This window comes from Panthera onca, chromosome A1 (genome assembly GCF_046562875.1).
Source record: "Panthera onca isolate mPanOnc1 chromosome A1, mPanOnc1 haplotype 2, whole genome shotgun sequence".
NCBI lineage: Eukaryota > Metazoa > Chordata > Mammalia > Carnivora > Felidae > Panthera > Panthera onca.
Genome location: NC_138339.1, coordinates 51,460,862 through 51,478,714, shown reverse-complemented (window position 1 = coordinate 51,478,714; position 17,853 = coordinate 51,460,862). Strand labels below are relative to the sequence as shown.

The following is a 17,853-nucleotide window of genomic DNA, read 5'->3' as shown; positions in this document are numbered from 1 at the left end:
GGACCAGTTAACAAAGGGGAGAAGGGTTTCAAGTTTCTTACGTTTTTCCATTGCTGAGCATGATGGGCCTTTGTCACAGTGAACATCATTCTTAGAAAACTCCTAGCATATGCTAGTTTCTGTGTCCTCTTTAAAGACTCCCACTACCCACCAAGTTGATGTTTATTGGGTGCCTACAATAAGCCAGATAGTGTTAAATCCTTGATTCATATTATCTCATTGATTATTAATGTTGCTTAAGAAAGAAAAGACAAGGAGGGACCCCTGGGTGGCTCTTGATTTTGGCTCAGGTCGTGATCTCACGGTTCAAGTTTGAGTTCCACATTGGGTTCAGTGCTGAGCATGGGGCCTGCTTAAGATTCTGTTTCTCTCTCCCTCTGTCCCTGTCCCCTGCTTTGGCTCTCGCTCTCTCTCTCTCTCTCAAAAAAAAAAAAAAAAAAGACGAGTTAATTGTCCTGACCACTGACCACGGCACTAGTAGTTCCTGAACATCAGTGCATGTTCATTCTTGCATTCAACACCTATTTTTAGCAGCTGACCACATGCTAAACACTGCCAACTGCTGGGAATATAAGTGGTGAACAAAACAAAATTCTTTACCTTTATGGAGCATATAATGAAGCATCAGGCTCAGATGACGTGCACGTAAAGCACAGATAGATGCCCAGCTGTGTCTCCAGGAAGTCAGATATAGTAAGTCAGGAAATGGGGAATGCAGCAGACAGCTAGGGCTGCCTCAGACTAGGTGGCTTAAAACAGTACAACTTTACTCTCTCACACTTTTGGAGTGCTCCTTGGCTTATTGCTGCATTCATGCATTCTCTGTCTCCATCTTGACCTCGTCTTCCTCCTGTATCTGCTTTTGCCTAGTCTTTCCCCTGTATGTCTGGATGTCTCTCTTTTCTGTTCTTATAAGGATACCAGTCATTGGTTTAGGGCCCACCCTAATCCATTACAACTTTATTGTAAGTTGGTCTCATCTGTGAAGGCCCTGTTTCCAAAAGTCACATTCTGAGGTTCTGGGTAGGTAGGGGTTTTGGGGAGACATTATCCAACTCAGGACAGGGGGAAGCCTCCATTTTTCAGGGAATTCTCAGAAGATTCCAATGTCTGGGATCAAATGACCATAGTTGTAGAAACCCTGGACTGTATATCAGCAGGGGAATGGAGGTAGTGGTTGTGGTAGTGGTTACCTTACTGACCTGTTTCAGGCTGCATGGTAGGGTCGAGGTTCCCAGGAAAATCCCTCAGAAGGAATCTGGAAATTGGGAACGGGAAGAGTCGAGTGAAGAGATGTTGGAGCCACAGCTTAGGAATGGTGACCCAGGAGGGAAGGGGGAGAGATCCAGGGGTTGGACCTGTTACAGAGAACCACCATGGAAGGGGGTGCATCATGACCCCTGTCCCTACATAACAGAGCATGTGGGAGAATGAGGGGCACCCCCCATTGAGAAGGTAAGGTGTGAAGGATGTGGTCAAATCAGGAAGTTGCCGAAATGAAGAATATGGGGGACAGTTTATAAAAAGACCATGAGTGTTGTCTTTGGGGGTGTTGGGAGGTCTCTGGGGCAGGACCATAGAGAGGCAGACACACATGCCTTTGGCCGCAGTTGGATGCCAGTAGCTACAGCCAGACCTGTCACAGAGTATGCTCTGGACGCCAGTGGCTGTGGCTCCTGGGAACAAAGAGGCGTGTCCGGAGCTGGCCCTTTTCTGAGTTCAGGGGGCCAGTGAGAGATGTGGTGGCTGGAGATGACCTTTCTCTCTGCTGGAAGACAGGCCAGAGGTCAGCAGGAGGGGATGTCACTGGCATTGCTGGCTTTATGTGCTGCAAGCCACCCTCTCGAGGGTGTCGAAATAGTGTTCTCGCAGCGATGTTGGTTCTTTACCGAAAATACCTTCTTGGGCTTTATGAAGCAATTGGGGCAGAGAGGGGAAGGAGGGGTGATCCTTGAACTGTGCAGGGCCTCTGGGGTCAGAGGTGTGTACTTCTGAGGCCTCTGAAGAGCCAACTTACCCACCTCCCCTTTCTTTTTCCCTTTCAATTTGTAAGTCTCCGCTTCCTGTTGGTCACCTTGGTTACACATGATGTTTCTTCATGTCTTGCTACTCTTTGTTCTCAGGCAGACACCATCCCTCGAGCTGTTTCCCAACCAGCTGGCCCAGTGCCTGGAGGCCCAGCCTCCCTAGGGAGGCAGCAGTTGGCAGCACTGAGGATGAGCATGGCGGGAAGCACAAAGGAGACCAGTGTGGTTTTCCTTCAGCGGCTGGTGTGGGAGAGCAACTTGCCCCTGCTCTGCACCTTGGGCCACTTACAAAGTGGTTGTCACACTCAAAGCAGCACCACACCCCAGGCCCAGCCAGTCCCTCTGATGTCCAAGTCCAGTATTTGCCACTAACCCACAGGGCGGCTTTGGCCATTGCACTTCTGTGCCTCATTTTTCTGGGCATCAGCCAGTCCTGGTGGTGCCACTGACTGTGCCCAGCTCAACAGGCTGAGTGCTGCGATGGAGAGCCCAGGTTGAGTTACAGCTGTCAGTAGGGCCATAGTACAGTGTGAGGGAGAAGTGGGGGCATGCGTGTGCAGAGAAGCTAGACTGGAGGCGTGTCTACCAACACGTGCACATGCTCACACTTGTCTCTTGGTGGTGGGATTGCTGGTGAATTTAATTTTCTTTGTATTCATATATATGTTTTCTAAAATTCCTACAGTAATAAAATATTTTATAACCTGTTAAATATAACATTATTTTGGAAGGAAGACACAAACCTAAACTATCCCATAGAGTCTGCAAAGCAGTGTTATGAGCATGGAATCAGAAAGCCCAGATTCAGATCCATCACTTACAAACTGGGGGACCTTAAGCAAGTTATGTAGCTTCTCTGAGCTGTCCTTGTCCTGAATACTGGGATGCTGATAATCCCCACCATGTGGGCTTGTTGGAGGTGAGAGGACAGAATGCATGGAACATGGTATCTGGCAAAGGAAATACACAGAGTTTTAAAACCATATATATATATATATATATATATATATATATATATATATGCATGTATATAAAATGGAAGGTTGTATAAAGCTGTTCATCATAATGAGTGATTCCAGATACTCATGAAGACCAGACCAGAGAGGAGGTATAAGAACCTGGGGATGCTGAATTCTGCCTTTGCCTTGGTGTGACAGTGACAGTAGACAGGTGCCTCAGTCTACATAGCAGTAGGTGGTTTCCAGGGAGGAACCAAGTCTGTGTTTAGAGAGGACTGGGAATTGCCAAAATTGTGAATACATGTGTAATATATTAAAATGTATATATATACATATATATATATATATATATATATATAAATGTGTATATGTGTATTGTGCACATATATACACATATGTAACATATATATATATGAGACAGGGCAGTTGAGGGGATTTAATTTGGAGCCCGTCCGTAGACCCCACAAGGCAGGGCACCCGGCTCTTGGCTGCCAGGGTGAGCTGGCATCTCTGTCGTCTTGTGCCTCTCCTAGGCTCTGAACACCATGGCTGTGTGGAAATTCTTACCAGGGCAATTCAACAGGTGAAAACTGTGGCTTTTCATCTCAGAGAGCTTTTCAGTAAACCTTTCGGCTTAGCATCATCAACTTGTTGGGAGTTGAGCCAGGGATTTTCTCTGGAGTCTCACCTTGCAGATGCATTGGAATTTAATGTCCCCAGCACACCAGTGCCCAGCTGCCAGCACCCTAAATCACCATCTCCCGGAACAAGCTCTCTGGGATGTTGTTCCTCTGCCCCCAACCCCCCTAAAAAGGGATGGTGGTGATGGTCATCTGTGGATAAACAGATTTAACCTAGAGTTTCCTAAAACTATGTGAGTTTTTTTTCCTGAACAAATGTTTCAGGGATTCCAGTGAGCTAATATCTGATTCCTTTTTAGGAAGGAACAAAGTCGTATGCAGTATATAGTATGGCCCACAGATCCCTGTTCTTCAGGGAGTACAAAAATTGGGCCTGGGGTGTCATGGAACACACACTGGGAAACATTGCCTTTGAAATGACTGAGAGTAGAGTATGTAATTTAGAATTCTTGAAGTTCCCAGTCCCTTATAAAACACCACCTTTTTCCTCTGTGTTCAACCCCTGCTGCTATCGGGTAGACTGAGGCACCCCAAGGCAAGGACAGTTTTCTCTTTCCCCTAGAATTCAGCATCCCCAGGTTCTTACACCTCCTGGTCTTGGGGAGTATTTTGATTTGCACATTATGATAGTTTTATTCAACCTCTAAGATCCTGAGCAAACCATTTTTACTTCCCTTTTCATTTCAAGTATGTGCCATTCTCCAAGTTTGGACGTTTTGTTTATTATTGAGTGTTTCTTCTGTGTCAAGTATTGGAGTCACAGAGCTGAACAAGACAAACCCATCCCTTTTCTCATGATGTTTATCGTTGAGGAGTGAAGAAAGACACTCAAAGTGGATGGATGGATGGATGGATGGATGGATGGATGGATGGATGGATAGGTGGGGAAAAGTTCTAGGTGCTTGGGGAATATCTGAAAGGCATATGACCAGGAAGCACTGTTTTCAGAAGTGACTTTTAAGCTGAGATCTGAAGGAAGAATAGGTGAATGATGAGAAGTAAAACCATAAGGCAGTTAGAAAACAACACAGTACAAGACACCAAGTCTACAAAATGTAGACCTCCCTTCCTCCCTTCATATGAGAAAACAAGGGTGACCAGCTGAACTTTTACGGTGCACATGACCTTCAAACTCCTCTGAGGTTAGCCTCAAAATGCCGGCATAGCCTGTGTGTGAAGAGCACAAGCTGAATTTTCTCCCCCATCTGTCCTTCAGCAGTGACAAGCCAGGGTCCCTGCCCAGCAGTCCTGGCTGTGGGCTTGGGGCCTGTTGAACTGCAATTCAGCCTGGCCTCACCTGTTTTCCAGGCACATCTGAGACCAGCCCAGGTGTAGAGTGTTTGCTACCTCTGACAAGGTCAGTGCCTCTGTGAGAAAGGGGAGAGCACTGGAGGAGCAGACACGTGCATGGAATCTTCAGAAGCCTGTCCACACAGCCCTGCCGCCACTCTGTGTATTCCAGTTTGGGCTTTGTAGGTGTTGTGAGTCACTTGTCTTCAGCCTTTCTCGGAAAGCTGTTCCTCTCAATAATCCTCTTTCTGCCTTGGAACCCCCAGACAGAGCTCTTGGTCAGCAAGGAGAGTGGTTCCTAAAGGACGCAAGCCTTTCTGGACATGTACCACCTTCCTTTCCTCTAGAATGGTGCCTCTGGTCACAGAACTGTCCCACATCATGGTGGAATTTCCCACTCAGGGGGCAGTGTCCCCCGCATTGGTTTCCCCAGGGAAGGATGCAGGGCTGGCTAAGGGAGACTGGGGCGGGGCAGGGATGGCCACAGGCAGGGAGAAGCTTTCCCGCAGCTGGTGTTGGCTGAGGTGGCACCTGTGTGCATCATGAACACTCCATTCATTTATTCAAACATTCGTTCATTCATTCAGCAGATATTTTTTAGCCCTTACTGTGTGCCAGGTACCAGGGGTACAGCCCAGACCTGGAGAGAAAAATGACTCCCTCCCTCACAGAGATCACATTCTGCGGGGTGGAAGGAGAAGTCCAGTTAATAAACCCTTTATTGGACAGTCACTGCTCAGTGTAGGAACACACAGGCTGCTATGGGAGGGCAGTCGGGGAAGGCCTGTCTGGTGAGTGACCAGAACAGAGACCACAAGGATGAGAAATGGCCCAAATGCCAGAATGGGGATCTGGTGGAATCATGACACAACCTTATGATGACAAAATGCTAGGCAGCCATTGAAAATATGGTTTCTGATGCTGTCTTGAAGGGCGAGTTGGGCATACTTGTAGATTATGACTCCGTTTTGTAGAAGTTTGCGCAGAGGAAAACATCTGAAGAATCTGTGTAAAGGCGTGGCTCAGTCAGTTAAGTGTCTGACTCTTGATTTCAGCTCAGGTCATGATCTCACAGTTTGTGAGTTCAAGCCCCGTATCAGGCTTTGAGCTAATAGGGCAGAGCCTGCTTGGGATTCTTTGTCTTCCTCTCTCTTTATCCCATCCCCCGCTTGTGTGCATGTGCACTCTCTCTCAAAAATAAATAAATAAACATTAAAAAAAGGAATCCATGTAAAACTTACTAGGACTTTTCATGAGAGATCATAAGTGATATTTGTTTTTTTTTTCTACTTTAGAAAAGTTGTCAGTGAATATGTCATTTATAATTAGTAAAACGGAAAAAGAAAAAAAGGTCACTACTTCTGGGTTGGACCTGGGTGGGGCCTTGCATCTTGTGAGGACGAAGTGGGATATTTAGCACAGTGCTGACATGGGGCATGTTATTATTAAAGGGCTGACTTTCTCAAAGACGTGACGTGACGTTACCAGGGAATCCTTGGGGATACATTTTGAGCTGGGCCTTAATACAGTGGGTATCTAGTCCCTCCCTCTGTTTCTTTTCAGACTGGAAACACAGTATTGAAGTAATAAAATGTCTATACATTGAATGTTTTTAAAATTTCAGTCTTTTTTTGAATATTACTTTTCAATTTATTTTTATTAAAGTGTAGTTGACACACGATGTTACTAGTTTCAGATGTACAGCATGGTAATTTGACAATTTTATACATTAAGCTGTGCTCACCATGATAAGTATTATTATCATCTGTCACCATACAATGCTATTACACTATATTGACTGTATTCCCATGCTGTACTTTTCATCCCTGAAGCACTCTTTTTTTATGGGCATAACATTATATTAGTTTCAGGTGTACAACATAAGGATTCAATATTTGTACATTTTGGGAAATGATCACCACAATAAGTATAGTTAGCATTTGTCACTTCACGTAGTTACATTTTTTCTCATGATGAGAACTTTTAAGATTTATCTCTTAGCAACTTTCAAATGCAGAATACGATATTACTGTCTTCACCATGCTGTACATTATATCCCCAGGACTTATTTACTTTACAGTTATAAGTTTGTACCTTTTCACTCCATTCACCCATTTCGCCCACCTCCCCCTTGCCACTGGCAACCACCAATCTGTTCTCTGTGAGTTTGGTTTTTTTTTTTTTTTTTTTACTTTGAATGTTTCTTTTTTAAAAAATCCACAGTGTTGAAAGCATGAAAATAAAAATCACACAAGATCTCAGCCCTCCAAGATACTGCTGTTAACATTTTGTTGTATATCTAATAGTTTCTTCTTGTCCATTGTTAGTTTTTTTTTTAATTTTTTTTTTTTTAACGTTTATTTATTTTTGAGACAGAGAGAGACAGAGCATGAACAGGGGAGGAGCAGAGAGAGAGGGAGACACAGAATCTGAAACAGGCTCCAGGCTCTGAGCAGTCAGCACAGAGCCCGACGCGGGGCTTGAACTCACGACCGCGAGATCATGACCTGAGCCGAAGTCGGACGCTTAACCGACCGAGCCACCCAGGCGCCCCCATTGTTACTGTTTTTTTAAAGCTTATTTATTTTGAGAGAGCGCAAGAGTGTGAGTGGGGGAGGGGCAGAGAAGGAGGAAGAGAGAGAATCTCAAGAGCAGGCTCTGCACTGTCAGTACAGAGCCCGACATGGGACTTGAACTCTTGAACTGTGAGATCATGACCTGAGCCAAAACCAAGAGTCTGACACTTAACCAACTGAGCCACCCACGTGCCCCTCCATTGTTATTACTTTTAAAAACCAAAATAGGGGCGCCTGGGTGGCTCAGGAAGTTAGGCGTCTGACTTCGGCTCAGGTCAAGATCTCGAGGCTCAGGTCAAGATCTCGCGGTCAGTGGGTTCCAGCCCTGCGTCAGGCTCTGTGCTGACAGCTCGGAGCCTGAAGCCTGGAGCCTGGAGCTTGGACCCTTCTTCGGGTTCTGTGTCTTAGTCTCTAACTCTTGCCCCTCCCCTGCTCGTGCTCTGTCTCTCTCTCAAAAATAAACAAACATTAAAGATAATAATAATAAATAATAAAAACCAAAATAAACTTTGATAACAGAAGTGTTTTTTGGTAAGGTGGATTGCACTCCCTGCACCTGAACTCCGTCACGGCCGCTTGTCCCTGTGCCCCAGCCTGCTCATCTCTGGTTATGGCTGAGGAACTCATGCTCTCTTGTCTGGCTCAGGTGATAAAGGGCCAGCAGCTTGTGAGGGAGAGTTTCTGGAAGCCTCTGCCTGTCCTGCTACCCCTCCTTTTCTGTGCCCTCCTCCCAGCCTTTCTGCTGGCCACAGAGATGTTGCCCCTGCCCTGCCGAGAGGAAGGTCACTCTGCCTGGCCCCGTTCCTGCCCTTCCTGCCCCTTTCCGCCCACACTGGCTGCTGAGTGCCTGCCAAGTGCCTGCCTAATCCGGGAGGGCTTTACAGGCCGCCCCTCGCAGGCTGCTCTTTTGTTTCTGGAATCCAGGCCCCTCACCAGGAGGGGTGGCTTCATGCACCCGGGCTGCTGTGGCCTTTAAGCTGACTTAGGTCAAAAGTGCTTGGGGAGGAATGTGGATCCTTAGAGCAAAGCCCTTGTAATGAAGGCCTTTTCCCCCTTAATTGGGTTACAGAAGGAATCAGCTGGGCTCTCAAACTAAACAGGGTAGGCATGCTGGCGTCCCACATTGTTGTTCATTTGCCAAGGAATCACCCTTCTCAGCACCAGAAGCTGAGGCTGACTCCTCATTCCATTTGACTTCAGGGTTCTGTGGAGGACAAGGGGATGGGTAGGTTTCCTTCTCTGCAGAGGCCCCCAGGCCCAGCTATAAACCATCAGGTAGAAAGCTTCCCTCCACCCACCAAAGCATTCCATCCAACAGTTCCTCTGAGAGTCCAGAGAGCCTTTGACAGAGGCAGATAAGCTCAGTTTATCTGAAGTTTGATTGCCCAGCTTGAGGGAAAGGCCACTAATGCTTACTGATTGCTGTCAAGTGCCAAATATTTTACAGTTAGGGCAGTGTGACCCCCATTTTTCAAATGTGCCCCATTTTTCAAAAGTCCCTGGGGAGGAATGTGGATCCTTAGAGCAAAGCCCTTGTAATGAAGGCCTTTTCCCCCTTAATTGGGTTACAGAAGGAATCAGCTGGGCTGATGAGGGCCCAAATGAGGGCACTGGGGTTCTGAATTCACATGCCCAAGGTTAATAACTGGGGTGGACCTGAGATTCCACCCCAGAACTGCCTGACTTAACTATCTGTGCCCCACACAATATGTGGGGAGAGGAGTGTATTTGATGCACCGTGGTACGTTACACTATTCATTCTGTTTTTTAAAGACTATGTTTTTAAAACAGTGTGAGGTTCACAGCAATATTGAACAGAAGGTACGGAGATGTTCCATGTACCAGCTACCCCCGCATACATGCACAGCCTCCCCCATAGCCACATGCCCCACCAGAGGGGTACATTTGTTACAGTCTGTGAACCTCATGACACATAAGTGTCACTTAAAGTCTTTTGTTTTTAATGTTTCTTTTTGAGAGAGAGAGGGAGGGGCAGAGAGAATCTCAAGCAGGCTCCGCACTGCCAGTGAAGAGCCTGATGCCAGGCTTGAACCCACAAACTATGAGATCATGACCTGAGCTGAAATCAAGAGGTGCTTAACTGACTGAGCCACCCAGGTGCCCCTGTCACTTAAAGTCTTTGGTTTACATTAGAGTTCAGCCTTGGTGTTGTACATTCTGTGGGTTTGGACAAATGTATAATGATGTGTATCCATCATTATAATATACGGAGTAGTTTCATTGCCCTAGAAAATCCTCTGTGCTTGGCCTGTTCTCTCCCTCCTCCACCCATCCCCTGGCAACCACTGATCTTTTAACCCTCTCCATAGTTTTGCCTTTTCCAGAATGTCATACAGTTGGAATCATATAGTATTTAGCCTTTTCAGATTGGATTCTTCCTCTGAATAATGTGCATTTAAGTTTCTTTCTTGCCTTTAAAAAAAATTTTTTTTTAAAGTTTTGTTTATTTTGAGAGAGAGAGAGCATTAATAGGGGAGGGCAGAGAGGAGGAGAGAGCGAGAATCCCAGGCAGGCTCCACAGAGTCCAATGTGGGGCTCAAACTCCGGAACCGATGAGATCATGACCTGAGCTGGAGTCAGACGCTTAACTTAACCAGTCGAGCCACCCAGGCGCCCCTCCTCCTTGCCTTTTCATGACTATCCATTCCTTTTTACTCCTGCAGATAGTTTTTGAGCACCTCCCTCTGGGCACTGGGCAAATGGTATAGGCAAAGTGGACTTGACCTCCACCCTCCGGAGCTAGAGTTTAGCAGGAAGACACATGTAAATAAGTACATACTTGGCCGTGAAGAATAGCATGCTAAGAGAACAAGGGGGGCTTGATTTTGAATGATGAGGAGTCAGAGAAAACTTAGGAAGGGACATTTAAACCAATATCTGAGGAATGAGCAGAAATGGGGGTGAAGAGCATCGCAGATGGCTGTTCTACTTTCAGAATCCTGCCCACTTTTGACACTCGGCCACTTCTGGGAACCCCTATTTGCCAAATCCTTCTTGACCCGTACTGTTGCCTGTTCCAAAGGAACATAACTTTTTCTTTTTTTTTTTAATCTTTTTTTAACGTTTATTCATTTTCGAGAGACAGTGACAGAGCGTGAGTGGGGGAGGGGCAGAGAGAGAGAGGGAGACACAGAATCTGAGCAGGCTCCAGGCTCTGAGCTGTCAGCACAGAGCCCAATGCAGGGCTCGAACTCACGAGCCGCGAGATCATGACCTGAGCCAAAGTCGAAAGCTCAACCCTCCCAATGAGCCACCCAGGTGCCGTCTTCATAACTTTCTGTTTTATGCATGGATGACTTCCTTTGGGAATCTGCTCACGCCAGCGGACCCTTTCCTCAGGAAAGTATACAGAGGGAGCTCTCTTCTCCCAGTTGACACAGGAGAAAGTGCAGAAGGAGTTAAGCTTGGCCGAATTGAGCAGGCAGGGAAGTCAGGACTCTGCATATCTGACCTGTTGTGTTTTGGGACTCTGAACTGCCTTGATGGGGGCAGTGCAGTCTGGGCCAAAGGTCACTTGTCTCATTTCCGGCAGCTGCTGCCTACGGAACACCAAGGATCTGTGACTGTGGTTGCGTCTTGTCAAGAGCCTCAGAGCCGGCTGTTTAGAGGAAATACCCAAGTAGCCTGCAGGCTTGTGGGGGCTGCCGGAGGAGGAGGCTGCTTTTGCAGCTGCAGCCCCGCATTGGCTGCTGCTACCAGGTGTCTGGACATAGCCCTGGAGGAGCCTGGCTGAGAGATCTTCATGGGTAGCCACCCTACCAGTGTTTATGCCCTGCTCTAAGCCCTTCAGGGGCTCTCTGTTGCCCGCGGAGCAGGCTAGATGTCTTAGCAGGGCACACAAGGTGGGACTGCCTGCCGTCCTCACCTGCTTGTCTGGGCACACCCTACCTGTCTGGCTGTTCAAGTGCCCCGATTCCCTGGATGGGACACCTGTGTAGCTTTGCCAATGCAGTTTTTCCTGCCGAGCTTCCTCCCTTCCTGTATCTTCAACAGTCACTTCCTAAACATCCTTCCAAATCCTGGCTGGATGGATCTCTCCTCCTTGAAGCCCCCACTGCTGCTCCCTACTGATGGGCTGAGGGCATTCTCCACTCACCACTGCAATTCATTCCTCTTTCCTCCCCAGCTCTCCCCCTCCCTGCCTTTATTCCTTCCACAACTAGTATTAGGTACCTGATGATGTTCGGACACCCCAGGGTGCTGAGAAAACAGGGATGAGCCAGAGCAGACCCAGACCCTGCCCTCAAGGAGTTTGAAATCCTACAGTGGCCCATAAATTCATCAGACAATGAAGATGAATAATACACAAGTCAAATCTTTTCTTTAAAAAAGTTAAACTGACAATAAAAGATTGTCTCTGATTTAAATGAAAAAAACTGGGGTGCCCGCCTGGCTCAGTTGGTGGAGCTTGCAACTCTTCATCTCGAGGTCATGAATTCGAGCCCCATGTTGGGTGTAGAGATTACTTTAAAAAAAAAAAAAAAAGACAGGTTGAGAAAAAGGTACATTAAAAGTCTTGTGGTCTCAGATCCCTTGCAGGTTAAGTAAAGCCTGGGGTTTCAGGACTTTGTCAAACTCCAGTTTATGTGTAAACATGAGGAAGAGAGAGTATTCACCTTGGAGCACCTTCCATGAGCAGAGCCCTGGGGTTAGCAAGAGAGATGTCCTGGGCTCAGAGCTCTGTGGGGGAACAAGCCAGAAGAGGAGAGATCCCAGCATGAAATCTCAACGCAGGCTTCACTTTCACAGGGAAGGCCTTTCTGCCTTTGAGAAGATGGGGGTGTTCACTGCTCAGGGTTTTCCTTTGTAATGTTTCGTCTTTGTTTTTGTTTTTTAAGGAGGCTCCACACTCAGTACCGAGCCCAATGAGGGGCTTGAACTCATGACCCTGAGATCAAGACCTGAGCTGACATCAGGAATCCGATGCTTAAGGGGCGCCTGGGTGGCTCAGTTGGTTAAGTGTCCAACTTCAGCTCAGGTCACGATCTCGCAGTCTGTGAGTTCGAGCCCCGCGTCGGGCTCTGGGCTGATGGCTCAGAGCCTGGAGCCTGCTTCCGATTCTGTGTCTCCCTCTCTCTCTGCCCCTCCCCCGTTCATGCTCTGTCTCTCTCTGTCTCAAAAATAAATAAACATTAAAAAAACAAAAAAACAAAGAATCAGATGCTTAACCAACTGAGCCACCCAGGCACCCCTCCTTTGTAGTGTTGATCACCGTTTGGAATTGTGTAATTGCCTTATTATTTGGTTCCCATCTCTTACTGGTCTAGAAACTCCATGAGAATGGTAAAAAGATGGCTTTATTGAGATATAATTCATATAAAACTCACCCTTTGAAAGTATACAATTCAGTTGCCTTTAGCATATTAAGCATTGTGCAACCATCAACACTATCTAATTTCAGAATGTTTTCATGATCCCAAAAAGAAACCATTAGCAGTCACCCCCCCCCCCCCCCCCCCCCCCCCCCGCCCATTAACGTCCACCCATCCCTAACTCCCAGCAACTACTAACGTACTTTATGTTTGTATGGATTTGCCTATACTGGACATACCATATAAATGGGATCATACAATATGTGGTCTTTTATGACTAGCTTTTTTTCACTTAGCATAATGTTTTCAAGGGTCGTTCATATTCTTTCCTTTTTATGGCCAAGTAATATTGCGTGGTGTATGGATACATTTTGTTTTTCCATTCATCAGTTGATGCACATTTGGGTTGTTTCCATTTGGAGACTGTTAGTGATGCAGGTTGGCTGCGTCTGAGGACGCAGAGGAAATCCCGCAGGACCAGCCAAGAGGGTCTTTGGCTTCTCACAGGATAGAAATTAAGCACAAGCCGAGAGGAAGTGAGAGCAGCATTTATTGAGGACGTAAAGCAGATACAGACAGAGTGGGCGACTCAGAAAGGAAAGAGGTGTGAGTCTCATGTTTGCTTGGGGTCTGGGGTTTTCATTGAGGATTATGGTCAATGCACGTGTCTTCTCAGGCATCCAGCAACAAAGAGAAGTGTTTAGGTGTCCTCCATCAGTCACTTATGCCCTGAAGCCAATGGTCTTGGTGAGTCAGTGGTCTTGGAAAATGGTTCACGAGGACCCACCTCATCACTTCTTAGATGTTATCTGCTGCGCTGAATGACTCCAAAGAAATCATTAACTCCATGCCCTTTATAAGGAGGACATACATTATCTGTACCATAAAGTGTGTGTAGAGTGGAGGTATAGGTCCTAGCAAGAATAGAGGCAACAAAAAAGTAGTCTTTCATGGGGTCCATTCAGTTTCCCTATCTTGTTATGAATAAAGCTGTTAGAAACACTCCTATACAAGTTTTTGTGTGTCCATGTTTTCATTTCTCTTGGGCATACAGCAAGGATTGGAATTGCTGGGTCACGTGCTTCCTCTGTGCTTCACGTTTTGAAGAACTGCCAGAGTGTTCTCCACAGTGGCTGCACCATTTTACCTTCCCACCACCAGTGGATGAGAGTTCCAGTTTGTCACATCCTCACCAACACGTGTTTATTTTCTGATTTTGTTTTTCTAGTAGCAATTGTAATGGGTGTGAGGTGGTATCTCACTGTGGTTTTTGATTTGCATTTCCCTAATGATTGAGTGTTGCGCATGTTTTCATGTGCTTATTGGCCATTTCCATGTCTTCTTTGCAGAAATATCTATTCAGTCCTTTGCCCATTTTGAACTGCGTTGTCTTTTTATTGTTGAGTTGTGGGAATTCTTTATTCTGGATACAGCCTCTTATTGATACATGATTTCCAAACATTTTCTCCCGTTCTGTGGGTTGTCTTTTCACTTTCTTGATGTTGTCTTTTGAAGCATGAAGGTTTTACATTTTGAAGTCCAACTTAGATGATCTTGCTTCTAGTTCTGTTGCTTCTAGTCACATCAAAGAAACCATTGCCTAAGTGATGAAGATTTGCTCCTTTTGTAAGAGTTTGATGGTTTTAATCTTCCATTTAGATGTATGTCTATCTTATTCTAGGTTATATCCCCAGTGCCTAGAATAATGTCTGATGTATAGAAGGCACTCAATACTTACCAAGTTAAATGAATGAATTAATATATTTTGAATGAATAAATGAATGAATGAATGAACAGATATCTCTTGTCCCAGAGCTGTTGCTATCTCAGTAGAGTCACACTGAGAAAGTGGCTGAGAAAGTGGCATGATACAGACAAAGGGCTCCAGTCTGTTTTAATCTCACCCACAGGGAACCTGCCTTTAGTAAGCTCTCACAGTTCCTTTTCTGCCAGTTCCCCCTTTCCCACTGTCCCTCAATTTTGCTTCTCTTTAGTTTCTCTACTTGACAAAATATAGCTACGGCATTTCCTAAATAAATCATATCTGGCCTACTTTGGTTAAATTGCAAATATAGTAGATATATAAGAAAATTTTTCCTGTCATTAAAAATCTTGGTTGGCTTGATATTTCTCTTGCTGGCTTATGTTGGAGAAATAAATTTGGATAACATGGCAGTGTACAAATTACAAAGTAAAAGTTGCCTCCTTGGGTGGAGGGAAATATGTTTAGAATTTACTTTTAGAAAAAAAGTGTATGTGCATGCAGAGAGAGAAAATGTAAAATGAAAACTGAGGAGCCTGGGTGAAGGGTATTTCAGGAGTTCTTTGTACTATTATTTTAACAGCTTTTTGTGTATTAAATATTTTTTAAATGTTTTGGTTTTTTTTTTTTAAAGAAAGAAAGAGAGAGTGCAGGGGAGGGGCAGAGAGAGAAGGAGAGAATCCCAAGCAGGCTCTGTACTACCATCACAGAGCCCGATGTGGGGCTCGAACTCACGAGCCGTGAGATCATGACCTGATCCGAGATGCTTAACCAACTGAGGTCAGGTGCTTAACCAACTGAGCCACTCAGATGCCCCATATATTAAATATTTTTTAAAATTCATCTCTCACAATCCCACCCAGAGAGGCAATTAGGCTGGGGTCCCTGAGAGGTCACTGTGTGCTGGGTGTTTACATTCATTTTCTATTTAATCCTCCCCTCAGCTGTTGAGGAAGAGGCAAAGGTGAAGGCAGGTGACCGTGCTAGCACGACTTGGTTGAGTAGTGCAACTGGAATTGGGATGCGGGTCTCTGACCTCCAGGCCTATATTCTTTTATGGCTTATATATCTCAAATACTAATCCTTTCCCCAGGGAATGACTGATGTCTTTGGTGCCGATTATCTCCTTCATGTGCCTCTGTCATCATATCCTTGACACTTCACAAGCCTGTGCTCACTGAGGGCAGATGGGAGATGGTCCAGGAGTTTCTGGAATAGAGGGGCTGCCATCCTGGGACTTGAAGGGTCTGGAGGGAATCACTGCCCCTCACCAGCCAGCAGGCAGGCCCCCGTGTCCCGCTTTCCTGGGGCATCCGAGGCTCTCAGGAGGCAGCCCTGACCCCCCTTCTGTCCCTCCTGTCCTCCAGGAGCTGAAGCTGCCTGCCTTCCGAGCCCACTCCCCACTGTTGAAGAGCCGCCGGTTCTTTGTGGACATCCTGACCCTGCTGAGCAGCCACTGTCAGCTGTGCCCCGCGGCCCGGCACCTGGCTGTCTACCTGCTGGACCACTTCCTGGACCGCTACAACATCACCACCTCCAAGCAGCTGTATGCCGTGGCGGTGTCCTGCCTCCTGCTCGCAAGTATGTGGAAACTGCTGCTTCCCACCCACCCGCCCCCCTCCTTAGAGCCTGGGTGCTCCTGAGTCATTTTACATTTCTGAGGTCTTTGCACATCTTCTGTGTCCATCCTTTGCCAAATGCAAACTATAGTCATAATAATCAACACTTTCTTTAGCGTCTGTAGTGTTCCAGGCTAAGTGATAAGGATTTTAGCATGTTGATTTTAATGCATCCACACCATGACCCAAGGAGACAGAGAGACAGATACTTATAGTACCCCCATCTTACCGAGACATAGAGAGATTAAGAAGCTTGCCTTGGGTCATCTAGCTAGTATATAGCAGACACAGTTTGAGCCCAGAACTGCGTGGTGCCAGAACCTGTACTCTTAAGGCAGTGTCACCAGGGGCATAGGGCCTCTGAATGTGCTATTAGGGGAATGTATGTTAGGGGAAACCCTAACAACCACTGTTCTTAGAGGTATGTAGAAATGTGACTGCTTGATTGGGGCCAACCAAGACCCATTGTGTTGTCACCAGGCCTGGACACCAGGCCTCAATCTTCCATTGAGGCCCAACAAAAAACACAGCATAGCTGTCTGTCTGTCTGCCTCAGTAGGGACTACCGCCTGACTATGCTGCTCAGGTCATGTGCTTAAAACACAGTTCTCTCATGCCATCCTGCTGCTTAAAATCGCCCCCTGGTTTACCAACAGTCTGAGGATAGGGATTGTCTATCAAGGTCCTGTCTGTCTGACCTCATACATTTCCCCTCTTCAGGCACTGAATTCCAGCTAGGTCCCCTCCTGTCACAGAACTTTGCCCATGCTGTCTCCTCTGCCTAGAAAGCTTCCCCACCCCACCTGTCTGGACCCAATTAAATGTCACTCAGACCCCACATCCTTGAGAAAGCCTTCCCCCACACACTCAGCAAATACATATTTCCATGGCATCATGCACTCTTAATTAACACCCACCCCCGCTACTAAACAGTAAGTTTTGGGGAGGGAAACGAACCTAGTACATCATAAGACCGGACAAAAATATTTGTGGAATAAAGGAAATGAATGAAGCTAGAGGTTCCTTCCGAGCTGGGCTTTCACACCTCTCCAAGGTGCCCTTAATGGAAAGGAGTGACGTGCCCCAAAGTGGCTAGCTACAATCATGACATTTCCTTGACATCTAGTATTTTCTTCTTACAATTCAGTCAGAGTTTACATTCCCCTCTACAATATGTTATCATCCTGTTTTATTATATCGTCCCCTCTCCAATCCTTGAGTCCCACCGATGCCACAAGAGGATGGTACCCATTTTCTCCTATGGCTCTGTCCTCGGCATGCTGCCCTGAACCCCTGTGGCCACGATCACCTGGTTCCAGAAGCACAGCTATAGAGTCTTAAATATTCTGTATTGTTTTCCACCATGGCACTTTCCACCTGTTATTCTAATCCCTTTGGCTGCTTTGGGTGTACAGTCTTCCAATTTGATTTGCTCTACCTTGGGCCAGCTGGATTTCCTGTGTTCTACAGAGAAGTCAGTCTTGCTGGGTGGGAATCCAGTCTGCTTGCTACCTCAAAGTCCCAAAACAACATGTAGCTCTCTTCCGTCTTGGGAAGAGATGCAGGGCTTGCAAGATATCCCTGTCGGCCGAGGGCAGAACGGGCATCACATTTCAGGCGGCCTAGGAGAAGTCCGCGCCATGGCC

At 46.4% G+C, this 17,853-nt stretch overlaps 1 protein-coding gene across 4 annotated transcripts in view; it reads left to right on the top strand.

The window, feature by feature from the left end:
• Positions 1-17,853, top strand: part of CCNJL (cyclin J like) — a 108,858-nt gene that overhangs the window by 12,701 nt on the left and 78,304 nt on the right. For all 4 annotated transcript variants that reach the window (XR_009610768.3, XR_009610766.3, XR_009610767.3 and 1 more), the window contains exon 2: positions 15,956-16,169. Coding sequence is in view for 1 of the 4 variants with exons in the window: in XM_060634900.3 (XP_060490883.3) it covers positions 15,956-16,169 (214 nt within the window). In the remaining 3 variants the exon portion in view is untranslated. The remainder of the gene's footprint in view (positions 1-15,955; positions 16,170-17,853) is intronic.